Source organism: Alligator mississippiensis, chromosome 4 (genome assembly GCF_030867095.1).
Source record: "Alligator mississippiensis isolate rAllMis1 chromosome 4, rAllMis1, whole genome shotgun sequence".
NCBI classification, from domain to species: domain Eukaryota; kingdom Metazoa; phylum Chordata; order Crocodylia; family Alligatoridae; genus Alligator; species Alligator mississippiensis.
The window spans coordinates 134,795,974-134,813,882 of record NC_081827.1 but is presented as its reverse complement, the minus strand read 5'-3'; the positions used below and the strand labels follow the sequence as shown (position 1 = coordinate 134,813,882).

Sequence of the window (17,909 nt, the reverse complement as noted above, 5' to 3'; positions counted from 1 at the left end):
GGGATTGTTCCTGTGAAAGGAGTGAGCCTGGATGGAAATCAGCAAAAACAGAAGAACAGGGAACCTGAAAGAGACAGGGTCTTTCATTTATACTGGACTCTCCAGAGTTTTGTATGATTGTTATATGTGGCTGGACTATTGAAGTTTTGTATTGCATTGCATCATTATCACATCAGGCTGGTAACACTGTAGTCATGATGGAAAATGCTTATTATGAACTTTTTGTCTGAAGGACTTTTCACAAGGAAAAGGGTCAGTGTACGCCAAATCATCCCCTGCTGTTACTGGCCAAACTTTTTTTCATGAACATGCTTATACGTGGGCTTAGTGGGCACCTCTACACGTGACAGAGCTCTGCTCTGACACATGCTAATTACACATGATGCTGGAGGCGCTTTAATTAAAGCGGCTCTGAAAACCCCTCTAATTCAAGTACCCGCTCCCCCCTCCACCCCAGAGCACATGTACAGATGCCCAGTTTTATCAAAGGAAAGGAGCTTGAGGAAGGTTATTACTATTTGCATTAGTGCAGTAGTGCCAAGTACCCTATATTAATATGGGACCCCATTGTGCTAGGCACTGGACACAGACACACAGTAAGAGGTAGTCCCTGGCCCAAAAGCAGAAAGACAAGAGACAAAAGACAGGTGAGAAACAGAAGCACAGAAAAAGATAAAGTAACTTGTTTGGGGTCTCAGAATAGATCTTGTTTCAAAATTCACACTGCATCCCAGGCCTCGTCCATTATAGGCCTGTGACCCAATCCAGAGAGAATTTAGCTGTATCCTACACACAGGATGGGGTGGCAGACTATAAAAAGTTACTACCACAAGTTTGAGATATACAGATTATACATGACCCACAGAACCAGAAAAATGTTAAGGAAAGGTAGTCCCAAAAACCACAGAAAACCCAGTACAGTATATGACATGCACACACAGTTTTATCAGCTATGAACTGACTGCCTAGAGGAGTTTTCCATCTATTGATTCCTCTGTGAAATCCTATGAAATATGAACTTTCATTTCTACCCAGGAGAACTTTTACAATCTTTTCTCCAATGCCTGATGAAGGGTGTTTGTGCCTGAAAGCTTGCAACTGAAGAATTTTTTTTGTAAAAATCTTGTTGGTCTAATTAAAGATATGATCTCTACTATGAGTCCTAATCATCTTTTCCTCTAGACCAATATGGCTACAACCTGAATAACCGACACAATTTTATGCCACTTGTTCTGTTGAGGTTTTGATCCTTTTTAAAAACTCTATCTGCTTCTTCCCTCTGAAATTCAATTAATAAAGATACTGTAATATCATTCATGACACCAGGATGGACAGAGTTTAGTAACATCCAAAAAGCCAGTGTAAGGTCACTAAGGAACAGTTGAAGATTCACACCCTGAAATATAGTAGCTCTTGAAAGAGCCAGTAAAGACAAGGTATGGATATTGCTGTATATAAGGAATGATACCACTCAGGTTAATGGAACTACAATTGCAACAGAACTGATGTGAGAGGAGAATTATACCTTTTGTTTGTGCAAAAGAGGCACTCATCTTACAAATATCATGGTATTCTATCTGCTGGACTAATCAAGCATTAACACACAATAAGGCATATAATTGCATTGAAAATGATATTTCTGGCTCTACATGTGAGGCCAAAGATCAAATCCTTTAAATGTTTTTCTAGTGGTATATGGTTGCACAACTTAAAAATATTATATATTAATGCATTATATTAACTTATAGGCTTATAGTTGGTGTCCTAGGCAAACCACACATTTGTACAATCACAGCTAGTTAGTATCCCACTATAAAATCCTAATTGAAATTTGTATGTCCAAATACCAACTAGATATCCTCTAAAAATAACCTCTTAATGTACCCAGTTCAAATTCTGTAGATATATTTATTTCAAGAAAACCGTTGCTCACATAAGTAACATTTGTATTTGCAATTCAAGAATATACTTAGTCCTGCATCAAATCTGATCATAAAGATACAAGTCAAACAACAATACTAAACTGCATTAAGAACTTTTTAAAAAAAATTAAATTTACCAGACTTCACGGTGGCATTATAGATACCTAAGAAAATGAATGCAGAACTGAGGAAAAAACCTTTATAGTATCAGATAATACCTTCAGCATTAATAGAACATTTTCTCCAGGTTGAAAATGCATTCTTCATTTTTCATTGACAGCTAGCTAAAGAGGTATGCAGCAAAAAGTCTATAAAAGGTTTCTAAAAAAACAAGCTGGGTGTAAGCTTCTGTTTCCTCCTTCCCCAGCTTCAGAAAAGAGGTAGAGTCATTAGAAATATCTTGTAGATTCTGTACAAGGCTGAAGTGGTAACCATGTCTGGCAGCAGGGACTCTACAATACTTTCTGAAACAGGAAAAGTATAGTCCTTGGTTTACTCTTCTAACGTGAATAGGAGTAATAGTATTGGAAGCAACTACCTGTATGATACTCTCTTTCTGCTACTAGTATGAAAGTTGATACATATCTAGGAATCTGCCTCATCACTCTGGCTTCTTTCCTTTCCACCTTACTTGAATCAGCTCTTCACATGTCTAGATAGCTTCCCCTCAGCCAGTTTTCAGAGCCTACACTCCAAACTTACCTCTTTGGCTTCTCTGCTGTCCCTTCCTCAGCTCCCACTACCTTTCTGGCTATTTCTTCATTGTCCGTCTTGGTGCTTCCTGCTTTTTTCTTTTACATTTTCCTTTGGCAGGTCCACAGCGCAGTGCTTTCTCTTCTAGTCTCTCCTTTTTTGGTCTGTCTCTACACCCTCCCCCCAGCCATCATCACCCGCTTGTACACCTCTAAGCTGACATCACAAAGCTGACTACCTGATTGGTCTTCCTTCATCCAATCCTACACTGCCATCAGCTTCACTCAGTTCTCCTTCTGGAAGTATTACCATCAACTCAAATTCAAAATGGGTGAACAAGCAACTCATTCTCCAAATCTGTCTTCATTCCTAGTATTCTGTTACTGCTGAATTCAAACTAATTATCATTTTTCCCGTGACTTTTCTGTGACTTTGGGATCTAAACTCAAGCCAAAAAGCAATCCATATTTCACCACTTCCTCTACACAACATTTTGAATAGTCTTTCTATTCTGTTTATGTTAGATAAGTTCTCAAGCAAGCCTACATCATCTATACCAGGGGCAGTCAATTATTTTGGTTGGAGGGCCATTTACTGAGTTTTGGCAAGCCATCAAGCGCTGCATGACAGGCAGCTAGGGGAAGATAAATATTAATTTTCTAAATTTTTTAGGAGCCTCGCGGGCTGGCTAGAATGGCACAGTGGGCTGCATTTTGCCCACCCCTGATCTACACCCTGAAAATTATAGTTGCCTAATAGGGCTGTGTGAAACTTTGGTCCCTGATTCGATTCAGCAGAGATTCAGTCCAATTTGGTGGCCGAATCTCCAAATCTGAATCAAATCAGGGGACCCTTTAATCTCTCCAAATCAAACTGAAACCCTCCAAATCGATTTCGAGAGATTCAGAAAGATCTGGAGATTCAGACATAGACACAGCTTTAAATGTGTTTTCTGCATACCTATAGGTAGCAGGCAGCTCCTGAATGCTGTGATGCTGGGGCGCATGGAGTGTCCCACAGGAGTGCGGGGGGCTCCCCAGCGTGCTTGGCAGCAGACCCGGAAATGGACCAGAAGCACTTCTGGGTCCACTGGTGTGCCTCCTGGGTCTGGGGGGGGCACCTGGAGGGGCCACCTGGCATGCTCCCCAGTGGACCCAGAAATGGACCGGAAGTACTTCCAGCCCACTTCCAGGTTCACCACCAAGCAAGTGGAGGGCCTGCCGGCACTCCTATGGGATGCTCCATCCACCCCAGCATCACAGCATTCACAAGCCGTGCTGGTACCTCAAGGTATGTAGAAAAAACTTTTAAAGCTGTGTCTATGTCCAAATTGCTGATTCTCCAAACCAGCATTGAATCTTCAGGTTTGGATTTAGCCGAATCAAATCAGGTAGTGATCCGAATCAACAAATCAAATCACTGTCCCTGATTCAGGTCAAATCTGAATCAAATAGGGCCTGCTTCGCACACCCCTATTGCCTAACTCTCTTATACCCATATTAACTGTCATTCCATTTAGGTAAAATACTGGCACCACAATCATCTTCCTGGCCTGTTGACAGACCATGTATTATCCTCTCCTCCTCCAATTCTCACCCTCTCAATCCCTCCATTGGCTCCTTCTTCTCAATGGCATCTAATTCAGGTTTCATGTCATTGCCTTCCTGATTTCCCTGACATTACTGACTTAGTAATTTATTGTATCATTTTCCAGTCCAGATTACTCTGCTAATAATGCTAATCTTAATATCCTGTGTGCCTACTCCTTCCACCGCCACCTCCACCTATAGCTCCAGAGTGGTCTGTTTATATCCTTTTTTTTTTTTAATTAAAATTTTTAAATAATCAAAACAATTCCTGGAATCTGTAATTTTAACAGGCAATCTGCATTTGGTTGTCTCTTTCTCTTTGATAAGGACTAAGGGCCTTGTTATACCTTACAGTGTGAGCTGTACTAATGTTGATTGGTGTTAGTGCTAGCTTGGAGTTTGGAACAGTCAGACCTTTAGTCTAGAAACTTTCTCTGACTCTCCCCCACTTGTACAACTGGGACTTTCCATTAGAGGCCTAGTAAGTAGAGGCAGAAGAAGGAGCTGTAGCTGTAAGTTCCCACCTCAGGGCTGATGGGCCAGGGCAGGCTTCTATCCTGTTCTATGGGTGGAAGTGCAAGAGAGATCCTGGGATATTGGAGGACTTCAACTTGGGTGGCACGTCTGTGGAGAGTGGCCAGATCTTAATGGGAGTGAAGATCAGAGGTAATCCTGCCCTGGAGTGGCATAACTTTGATCCACGTAACAAGTGCTTAAAACCATTTTAAGGTGTAAATGTGCAGACAATCCACGGGTTAAGAGCTCCAAGAGTTGCCCAAAATTACTGTGTAACAAGGCCCTGAGATGCAATCTTAACTGCTTGTTTTTCTGCAGTGATCTAAGATTAAGAGAGCCTCTTCAGGTTTCTTTAGTGCAACAGTGCCACCTACAGACCATGCTAAGTGTGGTTCTTAACTGACTCAAAAGCCCCATTTCAGGATTTCAATATACACAGAACTCTAGAAAGGATTTTACTTACAATCTACAAGCAGAATCTGGCCCACAAACACTGAAAGAGCGATATGTTTTCATAAATAAATAAATAATAAAATAGAGCTAATCAAATCTCATGCTTCAAGGCATGAATGGATCCTATGAGTTCCTGCATGTTCTGTGTATTAATTCCTTTAAATTAAATGATTCTGTGGATCCTTCTTATACCAACCCAAAAACAACACTACATACATGCAGGCATCTACTTAAACCAGTTGAGGTAATAGAACCTAGAGAGAAAGCTGCATAATATTAGTCATACCGACATTTAATCTCTGCCTACCTATTTTGCATTTATGAAACTAAAAATAATCATATCCTTCATAAATGGTCAATCTGTGTTCAAAGTTACAGCACTAGTGAATTATCTTGGAACACAAATTACAATTTATCATAAATTATTGCAAGGAAAAAATATTAAACACTGGGAAAATGTTACCATTAAAATCTAGCATGCTGATAGAACCTAGGTTTTGTGTTTTTAATCATTCATACTATAATGGCAACACACATTCTTAAAGATGAGACAATTTACATGAATAATTTGGCCAGTTTCTCAAGATATTTTAAAGGGTCTTCTACATTTAGGTTAAGACCTGTCTGGTCTCCAAGTCAGCATCAGATCAGACTAAATATATTAAACATCATCTTTATAATAAAAATCCTCCCACTGGAGGAGGAATGTACCCCAAATGCAGCTATTCAACTTCATCCTGAGGTACATTCCCATACATTCCCATACTGCTTTGGACCTTGATCTTCTTATACAGATGATAGAAAAGCAACATGTTCTAATGCATACGGTGGACAAAAAATGCTGCACTCACCCACTGTCATACCATCCATATAGCGTTTGATGATGTCAAAAGAGTCCCTCAGATTTCCTTCTGTTATGTCAAATATGATATCTGCCTGGTTGGCTGGATATGCAGGTGTAATGGCACGGAGAAAAATAATCTCTGAGAACAAAAGCAGCACACATTGTATTACAGGGCAATGACAGCAACTTTGACATCACTATAATATGATCAAGGCAAGTATCTATATGTTCTCAATTTTAATTGTGTAGAACAAAAGATAATAGTCTGTTTTATTTGAAAATTAGTTAAAATGTTTATTTCGTTCTTCTTCCTTTTTGAATGGATACAGTAACATTTTTTGGTGAGGGCTCATGGAGTTCATCCAGATTCTGCTGTTTCTTTTTCTTTTCCTATCCTAAGGCACCATTTTTACAAGCCCTGCAGTCAAGGGCATGAAGTCTTTTGAAGCCTGACCAGACCACTTGAAGTATCTATCACCACTGGAGCATAGTGACTGAAGGGAACCATGAGCTTTTCCTTTAACTAAGGGTTGAGTAAATTTATTACAGATGAATCTATTCTAAAATCTCTTGGAGAACAACTGTGAGGAATCCCAGAAGACTCCGGGCTTTCTTTTACATCAGTCTACAGGGGCTTTGAAAACAGATGATAAAACTTGACATGGCACTACGAGGATCTCCAACAGCAATTAAATATGCTATGGAAACCTAACAGGAAACTAGCAACTAAGTACAAGTCTTCTACTGAGACAAATAGCCCTTTGGAAAAGAATCACATCAGATAGGAGGTGAAGAAGAAATCTTCGTGTGCCTTATGAAGATGAGAGCCAAGGTTTTACATCCAGATCTGAAAGCATTACTTAATGCTCATTCTGCACATGAGCAAAATTTTATTCATCAGTGTGCAGGCAGTTTTGAGTGAAGTCAGCAGAAGCTGTGTACAAACGTCAAAGAATAATATTTGGCCTCAAGTACAAGATCCGAGTGTCAAAAGTGAAAGTAATGTTTGTGTAGGGCCTTTGTACATGCCACAAAATTGGCCTTTAAAGTGGCTTAAATGCCCTTTTGCACCACTTTAATGGCATTGCTGTTTGCATGTTTGGTGGCATATTCCACTTTAAATGACTTTGGTACGTAGCAAGATAAAACACCTTCAACATGTTTTAGTTTGCTGCCTAACAAAATGCAACAGTGCACAGGGCGCTGGAAGCCGATGTGCCTGGGTCTTGGCACGTCCTGCGCAGCTCAGGGCTGTGGGACTCGGTGGCAGCCCATGCAGGCAGGCTCCACTGAAGAAAAAAAAAATTTTAAAACAGCAAGCCTGATCTTTTTTTTTTCCTCCCCAGCTGTGTGGGGGCCCGGTACTTTGCTCCGGAACTGCGAGGGAGCCAGTGGTTCCCTCCATGGCTGTGGGGCCCCCGGGACTACCTAGGCCAGGTGCCAATGGGAGTATGCCATCTTGGGGGCCCCCACACAGCTCAAGGACAGCTTGTCCCTTCCCCCCTGCTGCTGAAGAGGCAGGTAAGGATCGGGCCCCCACCCTTGTATACATGCCATGGGGGTTTAGTTCAGTATAATTCTCCCTAAATTGAAGTGGTGCTTTTAAAAACCCACTGTTTCAATTTAGGGAGAACTAAACTGAATTAAACCCTTGTGGCGAGAGGGGAGAAAGATGCTCTATGTCTTGTTTATGACAAAATGCAAGGGTGCATCCATGCGGTGCTGATTTTTATGATGTAGAATATTTTAACTATACAAAGATCAACAATTCATTTCATGTTGTTAACCAAATAGCAATGAGACAATAACAAGATTTAACCACTACTGCCTGAGATTGAATTTAAGTCAGTAACTTGGAGATGAAGGGCAGGATTTTCAAAGCAGGCCATTTGTTTTGGGAGAATAAATCCTATTGACTTTCAATGATTTTTTTGTGCTCCTCATGCACTTAGGTGCTTTTGAAAATCCCAAATGAAAATCTCTATCATTCCTATCAACCCTTTATGGTCTCCGTTAGTTTATTTAGTATTTAAATATGAAAAGTACGTAACCATTTTTCCAAATGGTAAAAACTGACTGAAAAAGTGCCTATTAAATTTCATCTTTAAAACAGTCAGAATGAAATGTTGGCCCAGTCAAATTCAATGGGAGCTGATTGTTGATTTTGATAACTTTTACCTGTGAAAAGTGGTGACTTCTCTTTTTCATCTGAAAAAAACCTCTCAAACCTTTTTTTGAAATCAAAATAAACATACAAACAACGCCCCCCCCAACCCCCCCCCAAACCCTCAGACCAAAACAAAACAAAAATCCCCAAAGGTCTAATTCATATTAACCCCATTCCCATTTTACACTATTTGAACAATATAGAGAGATCTGAATGTAAATGAGAATTCTAGACTAATTCCTCTTCTAGGCTGGAGACCTGGGTGAATTAGAGCTACAACTGATTCTTACCCCACAAAGTTATAAATTTCTGAGTACAAAGGGTTTTAATTAAATAAATGCAATGCTATAATTTGGGATTGTGCAAGTATTTTACTGACCCTGGCTTTAAGCAGTGATTTCCACTTCCAATTAATTTTTTTAAACATTGTAGACTATTAAATAGAAGGAAGAACTAACCACTAACCTTCAGGTCTTGTGAATTCTCTGAACGTGGGTAGTGAAATGACAGTGTGAGAAATTGTGTGGACTGGATCCAGAACACAGTTGACATCATTTGGTCGGCAAGACTTGATACAGCGAATAGTATCAGTCTTTTCAAGTCTGTATCTAAGAGAAATGAGACACAGAAATATTTACCTTAAAAGTGAATTACTTTGTTTTGTAAGATAGGGAATTAAAAGCTACTGTGAATCCAAGTATCCACTCTTTACCTCAAATTTTTAACCAACCAATAATAATTAGAATGAGAGTACCACAGGATCATTTAGTTTGGCTGAGAGCTGCAGTCAAAAAATCCTCAACTATACATCTGTAAACCTCAGGACATATAAGCAGCAATGAGAGAAAACTGATGATGTACAAGATACCCATGAAAAGTAGTTTTCCAAAGACAAGCTGGTGAAATCAGCCTGGCTTCACTGACTTCAGTGGAACCATGCTGATCTACACAAGATTCAAATCCAGCATTCAATGTTTAATTTAGTATTGGACATTCATCCAAAACATAGACACATTTCTCTGATCTAGAAATCTGGCAGGAAATATCATGGGGCCTGTTGCTCCATATGATCTTTCGTACAGCAAGAGCCAAGAAGACCCTCTGTCAAGTCTTTTCTGTATCTTCCTCTAATCTGAGGAAACAAAGTAGAGTGTAAACCGGGGAACAAACTTAACCAAATTGTTTCAAATCTTAAAGGTTATTTTAATTTTGGGGATTTAGAGTCATCTCATATTCTGTCTCAACTTGCTGCTTCTCCCTCATTGTAAGCCTCTTTGATATTAAAGTACAACTTCTCACTCTTGTATAACTAGATTGAATTAAGAGTCACTTAGATTTCAAGAATGTCATACAATGCCTGGTCTGTGTTCCCTGAAGATGAAAGGACTGTTGGAACTTGAAATGTCACCAAGTCTTGCAAGTGAGATCAACTTTGACCCAACCATTTCTCCACGTTTTCAAGCAGAAAGAGAAGTTGGTTACAGTCTCATATTTCTAGTCAGAGTAAGCAAGACTGAGAGAAAACATCACATAGAAGAGTAGCAGTAAAAACTGAAGCTTTAGTCTGTTGACTATCTCTAGGGGGAAAAAACTTATTCCTATTGCTTTCAAATATGCTGGCAAAGCTCACACCTGGAAATCATATTTTTTTTCAACATGAAACTCAGAATGGATATTGTAGCTCCTAAAAAACCAGTAACATATTTATAATTGCTCAAGCAAACAAATCTGTACATAATAATTGTGTGTATAATAAAGTGTGGATGAAAGAAAAACATAAATCATTATTGAAGATATTGAACTCAACACATGTAGCTGGATATAGCCCATGTGAATCAAATAAAGCAAAGCTAAATTACAACTGAAGATCTGACTCATTATTTTTAATTTAAGGTTCATGTCTCAGGATTTTAGAACATCACTGTAGGAGTGTTCCCACCTTCTCCCTAAGTACTACACTGAATAATTTCCAAGATGAGTTATGGGGTGGAAGGGGAGTGTAAGTGCCTTCTGCTAGAACATCCGATGCCACGCATTTTGCTGTGTGGTATTTCTGAACTAGATGCAGCAGTGAGCTGATCCAGTATGACAAATCTTACACCTTTGTCTTTTCCACAATGATTTAGCTTCTCTGCAGAGCAGAAGAAAGGAAGCTGAATACACAAGATGCTGCAGCATGCTGGAGCATTCTGATTGTATCAGAACATATTCTAATCAGAACACGTTGGAGCATGTGTATAGGTGCACTCAGATCCCAATCTAAATCAGCCCATTTCAGGAATGAAGTAAGTAGAAAAGGATTCAGACAAAACACAGACTGTAGTAATCAATGCCAAATGACCAAATATACAGGAATTTAAGACAAAAATGAAGAAAATAAATTAGTACACAGTAATGCATGCAAGAACCTACACACAGATGTGCAGTCTTCTCCCATGCGAACCTCCACAGCTGGAATCAAAGTAACTAAGTCAGCCTGGTTTTACTTCCAGCAACATTCCTTAGGTTTCTGAAATATTTCTAATATCTTTCTTTATACAATATTAACAATACAGTGCTGACTACAAATGCTTGATCTAGACATTTTACTGACGCTTACAGGAATGACCCAACTCATTTGGCAGCTTCCTTACTTAAATGCAACCATCCTAAACTCATGCCAGCACAATGCCTATAAAACAGGGTTGCACATTTTAATGTTCTATTCAACATTATCCAGCATGCACACAGAGACATCTGGTGTTGGAATTTCAAAAGCATGAAACAGTGGCGGGACTGATCTCATTAGCATCAGTGGAAGCTTTCCCTTTGATTTTAAAAGGAGTACTGTCAGATCAATACTGATTTTCCTGAAATTCCCCCTTCTCCCCACTGTGTATTTACATGTATTTTATACAATAAATCCCAATGCAAAAAATCATAATTTGTCAAAGCTGGAGTCCTACATAAAGCCCATAGTTCAAGCTTTACTCTTGATCCAACAGGGATAAACATTCAGCCAGCTAATATGTTACATGTTTACAAAAGCAACATAATCTTCATGATTATTAGCAATTTCACATCAGAGGCTTTATATCAAATTTCTTTCCAGTCTCTGCACCTTGTGACTTTTTCATGGCAGACTTGCAATTCTGGTGTCATTCTCAGTCTTACCTTCACCTTTCTCCTCATTCATGCAGATTCTTACCATTCTTTTCTGTCCCTAGGCTAAAAATCTGGTTCCTTCACCTTGGCCTCCCTAACTTTTCCTCCTCTGACCTCCTGTATTTCAATACCTGGTAATTGCTATGGTATATTCAGAATGCAGCATCTGACATCACTTTATTTCTTTTGTTCTGAACCACAAAACCCCTGTCCTTGGGCCCCCATCTCTCAAGAACAACCCATTTACTTCTGCACCTACCTTCTATTCTTTCTCACCTCCAAAACTGCACGCTCCTCTATGTTCTGTGTTTTACAATTCTAATCATTTTTGTACCCACTCCTGTGTTCTTCTATTTTGCTAAATATTTAATGTGCCCTCCTCTCACATTTACCTCCATCCATATGGTTGCTACATTTGGAGCAGGTTCCTTCCTCTGTGCCAAAACATTTCCTTCTGAGAATCTTTTTCTCCCTTTCAGTTTGCTTTCTAAACACTAATCTCAGCCCTCATGCAGTCTGCTATTTGCTTCATGCCTGTTCCATTTAAAAAGGGGAAGAGGAAGCAGAAGAAAGAGCTTCATTTCTCAGAATACGTTATAAATAATGCTTCCCTCTTTCCACTCAAGTTCTTTTGCCATTTCTGTTTACATTAGCAGCTAATTTAATTAGTCAGATCCTCTGGCCAGAAACCTTGGTTTCATTCTCATCTGGAAAGAACCAGGAGCATCCAGAATGCCATATCATTATATGAATTTAGAAGTTCCAAGTAATCTGCAGTGTGCATCTAATATGACACAGTTCGGGCTCTGAATTCTTGCATTACTTGCTAAAGACATACACACAATAAAATAGCAGTATATTGTAGCATCTTCTAATACTTCAGTTCTGGTCCCCCCTTCTTTTTCTGCTAAGTAAGTGCATAGTAATGCTGAAAAACTTAATTTAGTTTTTGGCTATCTAAATTGATTGTGGCCTCAGAGACCTGTATAATGAGCCTACAGCTACATTTTGGGCATCCACAGGCCTACCTTATCAATGGGATAAGAAACTCCTTGAGCCCATATGATATGGGTTTCTGCTTTCACTATTTAACATTTTGATTGTACCCTCACTGATAGACTCCTGTTTCTTCACAAGGAAGAGCTATCAAGGTCATTACAAATTAGCACCACTGCTGGGACTTGAAGTCCTGTCAACCATTTGGGATTAACTTTGCCTAAGAAAGCATGCAACATACTGGCTAGCTGTTATGATTATATCCCAGTGAAGTCCTTTGCTCATGTTGAGGATAAGAACCTGAAGTGTACAGCTAGGAGGAATCAATCCTTGGGCTCAAGCAGTTGAGGCCTTGTGATCTTGGTTTCAAAGACTGTAAGTTCTTATGTTGATGCTGAATCTGGTGTCTCTATTTACGTGGTAATACATATGATGTATACACATATATTCTATAACCATGCAGAACAGCTTACTCCTGGCACAAACAATCAAGGCTAACTATATGTGAGGCTATGGCCATGCCAGGAAGAATGCCTATTAAAAAATATATGTGGATCATAACCCCAGGCCAATCTTTAATGTCCTTTTAGCACCACAAGTACAAGCATTAGAGAGTAAACTAGATTTTCTTTGGGCTTTTGCAACAATAGAGTTGATGCGATAATAGAAGTGGTGTAACTGGAAGTCTTGTAGCATCTTCATCACTGAATGAGAAGCAACCAGGTTTTTTTTGTCTTCAAACTTAGGTGAACTTTTAGTGTTATTAGAAAAATCTCCATTTATATTCATGAAAAATCTCCATTCATATTCAGCTTTGATTTGGAAGTTGTGGGGAGAAAACTGACATGGAACCCAACATCATTTTTCTATAGACAAACTTCAGAACATAATCCCTGAATAGCAAGTAATTCATCATTTGCTATTAGCTAAATGGAGCTAGTTGCTTACTGATTTTCCAGCATTAATTTGACCACAACAGAGGTTCCAAGTGGAAGAGAATGAAATAACTCTAAAAGAGACTATAGTTGGGGGATTCTTTTCTATACCACCTTTTAAAATTGAGGGCCAAGTTATGGTATAAATCAGAAATCATCATCAGAAATTAATTGGTTTTAATGGAGCTGTGATAAATTATACCAGTGACTAGAGATCTTCAGTACCTTTGGGTTTCTGAGTTCCTACTTAAGAGGACTTTGATTTTCAGAAAGTGTCTAAGTATTTGCCTTCTGATCAATCAAACACTCTACAGTTGCCTCCCATTGAACACCCTAAACTGACCTACTCCATATCACCATTGACTTTTGAAATATGGGGCCTACATGTATCAATTTGTGTGTTTTCAGAAGTGGTCTGACTCCATTACAGTATGAAAAATATGTAATGTCCTTAACTCTATGTATTTAGAAAGAGTAATAAAGGGTTATAGGACATCAGGTTCACAATTTATATAGTGATACACAGTATGCACAAGAAACCCTGCCCAAGTTGAGATGTTAAGTGATGGACAGAAGCGGAAAACCATAGTGATGATGATAAATAAAATGCAAGTGCAGCATGCAATAGATGAATTGGCATTACAACTTTATTAAAATTGAAAGAGGAAAAAAGCTACTGTCTGAAGGGGAAAAAATAGCCACTGCTGCCTGCATGTTAGGAATCAAAGCTGTGGAGAGACAAAGATAAAAAGTTTGGCAATAAATGTGTTGACAGTTCCATGACGGAAAAGTTGCATTTGAATGGTCAGAAGAAGGTCTCTGGGCTCTGTGATTTGCTGCTGCATGACCACAATACCACTGTGGTTGTTCACTTTTTTTGTGGTGAAAAAACCCTCCTCGTTCCCGCTGATGATGGACAGCAGAATTTTATCCCCAGGGACAGCATTGGAAGGGCCCATGCGGAAAATGTCGGTGGGTACTTGAATGTTGGTAGGAAAAGAGAGGTGATAGTAGGTTATTCTCAAAGGCAGGCTCTGGCACTCCTTATTTTCATTACAAGACAAGCGCTCACAGCGACTGCAAGAAAAGTGAGAACACAAGACAAGAGGAAGATTAGCGTACATTCAGCAAGCGTGATAGCAAAGAAGGGCAGTGGGGTTGGGGAAAAGATATGCCAACTTGCATATAGAATCCATTCTCGATTATGGCTGACTCAATCATAATTCAATAGACATTTATTTAATTAAGCCTGCAATTAGTGTTTTGTGCTCTTAGGACATGGTTATCATTTCCAGTAGCATTGGCCTTGCATCCACTGACATGTTACCAATGGGTGAAGAATTACCATAATTTAGTGTGCAATTGACTGGGGTTCTCTGTAGGGAAGTTTTAGCTACTATTTTGTTGCTGTTTTTCATATGTCGTCTTGTACCTGCTTAAGACAAAGGAACTTCTTAAAGTGACTAACAATTTTGGGTTGCCCAGTTTAAGAGAGCGTAAGGCAGTGGTTCTCAACAGGTGAGCCACGAGCTCCTTTTGAAGGTGCAGCAGGGTGCAAGAGTATAAGTACTCGCTCATCCTCACCTTGTCCCTGTGCAAGGAGGTAAGGGCAGGCTCGCCTCTGCCTGGTTCCAGTGCAAAGAGGTAAACTTAAATTTGTTCCTACACACCCCTGTATGAGCTTGCTGCTTGCTCCTCCCCCTTCCCACTTTCCCCTCCTACTCCACAGGGAGCTAAGCACAGGCTTGTCTGTGACTAGCTCTAATGCTGATGACAGGAGTTAAGTACTCACTTCTTCCCTTCCATCCCCCTCAGGAGTTAAGTGCTACAAAAATAAATTAGTGAATTGTTGTGCAGCGCAATTCTCACAGAAGCTATGGAGGGGTGCCAGGAGCCTAAAAAAGTTGAGAACCACTAGTCCACGGATTTGACTTTAAGCAGAATACCAGCCCCTTAAAAAAATATGAAATCTTGCGACAGTTTCTCTAAGCTGGGCTGCATCCTAGAGCATCATACTTGCTAGTTAATCTTGGAAATTTGCATACCATCATGGATCATGGCCTCTTTCTCTTTTTTTTTTTAAAAGAAGGGCATTTATACATATACTTTTTTGTCCCGCGACATGCCAGAGATCCACTGCTTCAGAGCAGACTCAATTAATTTCTGCAGCCAGTTCAGGCAAAAATTGTCACTTCTGTCTACATCCTTTTCACCCTAACACTTTTTCAATGGATAAGAGTAGCTGATTTGAGTTAACTGCCTTTCAAACTACATGTGTCAAGGGCTTTGCTGTTCTTCTTTTGCACCAGGTTTTGGCTCATATCAATCAGAACTGCCTCAACTTGAGGAACTGCCTCAACTACACATTGTTTTTAGCCATAGTGATCAGTGCCAACCTGTGCAACCAAGGAACTATATACCTCCTGTTTAAGCAGGCACTGAAAGCCAGAACCCGGCTTCTCAGAAATGAGAGAACCTAGAGTTTTTGGGAGGGGGAAAGGGATGCTTTTTTACAGCATATGTCCTAAATTAATTGCTCTACCCACCTACAGACTCACTCAAAGGGATGACAAGTGAGATTTCTGTATGCTGATAAGAAAGAAAGAGCAGGTTCTCTCTCAATACCTTACTGACTGCTGTTTTTCTAGCCTCCATACCACACAATCAGTTCCATTGGATAACAATGTGAACCAATCGGGGTGGAAATAGGCAACAGACTCAGTCCTACCAGGGGTAAATCAGCCCCCAAGAGAGGGAGCAATATCTTTTCTTTCTGCTACTGAGATAAAAGAAGCTATTTCTCTAAATGTAAAACAAACAGGTAAATGCATTATTGTTCATAGTGAATGGGAAACATTATAGTTTATCAACATGACATATCAGATCTTGATTAGTATCTTAAAGGCTTGGGGGATTATCTCATAGCATTACAGATTCATATTATATATATGCACACACACACACATGAGGCCCATCTCCGATACAGCCGTGCATCAAGTATACTATGAAAGATTTGCTAAACTCAACAGGAAAATTATATCCAGGTTTTACTACTACTTCTCCTGTTTAAATATGTTAAAGCAGTGCATTACCATCCACACAAGAATCATGTCCTATGCATGTTTTCAGAACTCTTCAGAACAAAATTATTTATTTGTGATGAAAAATAATTGTTTTAAAAGGCTATTACCCATTACAAATGTTCTGGACTGGAAACATGGCTTGCTTCATACTACACACTATTAATTACTTGTTAAGAAATACAAATACTTGTTCTGTTTCTTCTGTTCAGAAGAATTCTATCTGCATTACATGAATCATAGGCCTTTGTATACGGATCACAATTCTGTAAGCAAGCAACACTGCTCTTTTGTTTGCCAGCATTCAAGATAACTGTGCCCATTCCTGGAGCTCTGAGTGCATGCAGCTTCAATACTCTGATGGTCCTTAGCTCACGCATGTGTAACACCCACACACACTTGTGCTGTGTATGGCAGAGTATACACCTTTGGCTGCTGTGTATTGTATGTGTGTGTGGAGGGGGGGCTGTATTTACCTTCTCCTCCACCCCCACCCCCTTCCCCCTATCCCCCACTTTTCTCCTCTGGTCTGTTGCTTTAAGGAGAAAATATGTAATCTGGCCATGCAGGCAAGATGACCCCTGTTGTTCTGGCCACATGTTCTGCATGTGGAAAGCTGGGGCTTTGTATCTGGGTAAGAAATGTAAAATCCTTTGGCCCAATTCGCCAGGGAGAGCAGAAGCTTCTCCAGGCAGATTGTTTGAGAGAGATTGAAGCATGGCACCCCGACTGGACAAGGCTAAGATGATGTCATGCTAAGGGAGGTAAGATCAGCTAGGCTGGTTTGGAGGGGAGAGAAGCTGGCATGAGCTGCTGAACAGAGAACTCTTCTCTCCTCCTTTTCTTTCCCCTTTTCTGAGGTTTTAAAGGATTAATACCAGGGAAGAAGGTATTGAGTCCTTAGGTTGGCTGGCCAGGAATTAGGTCTGGAAGTTTTTTAAGAGGGTTGAAACCTAGGAGTTTCTAATTCTGCTAAATTGGCAAGGGTTGGAGCTTTGCCAGCTTTGGGCTGGGGTTCAGGTTTGTAACCTTCAGCTCCCAGTGAAGCTGTGTGACCCAGACTACCTGCAGCCCAGGCCCAGAGGCTAGGCTTGGCTTTCCCCCTTTGTTTCTTCTGATGGTCCTTGGCTCCACCCAAGCTGTGTAGTTGGGGCCAACTGTAGCCAGAAATCAGCCTGGCTCCCTTTTCATTTTGACCTACAGTTTCTGTTTCAGCAAGCCATATAATCCAGCCCAGAAATGGGGGGGGGGGGGGGCACTGAATGCTGTTTGGAGCCACAGTCATCCCCTCATACAGCCTCTGTTTGGAGCAAAGATGGGTGTCCTACCACTTCTCCAGGAGCAGTTAGGAAGGGGCCACAACTACACCACCAACCACAAGCAGCTTCCCAATGTGTGGTAAACTTTAATCATAAGACCATTCCAGCGTGGATCCTGGATCTAACCCTCTGGGGAGCCCTGAGTCCAAGGCTGGTCTAGGCTGGGGTGAAGTCTCTCTAAAGGGGTTCAACCTATGAACTGTAGTTGTCAAGAAAACGTTTATATTGTGTTTAAGCTTTTGTTCTTTTTT

At 40.2% G+C, this 17,909-nt stretch overlaps 1 protein-coding gene across 4 annotated transcripts in view; it reads right to left on the bottom strand.

Moving 5' to 3' along the window:
- The window catches only part of FBLN1 (fibulin 1), a 123,608-nt gene that overhangs the window by 27,873 nt on the left and 77,826 nt on the right, over window positions 1-17,909 (bottom strand). For 3 of the 4 annotated variants that reach the window (XR_009461863.1, XM_014606326.3, XM_019482268.2), the window contains exons 15-16: window positions 8,650-8,792; window positions 6,025-6,156 (exon numbers count right to left, since the gene is read on the bottom strand). Coding sequence is in view for 3 of the 4 variants with exons in the window: in XM_014606326.3 (XP_014461812.1) it covers window positions 6,025-6,156; window positions 8,650-8,792 (275 nt within the window). In the remaining variant the exon portion in view is untranslated. Of the gene's footprint in view, window positions 1-6,024; window positions 6,157-8,649; window positions 8,793-13,888; window positions 14,337-17,909 lie in introns of those variants that run through there. The other variant, XM_019482267.2, reaches the window with a different exon arrangement.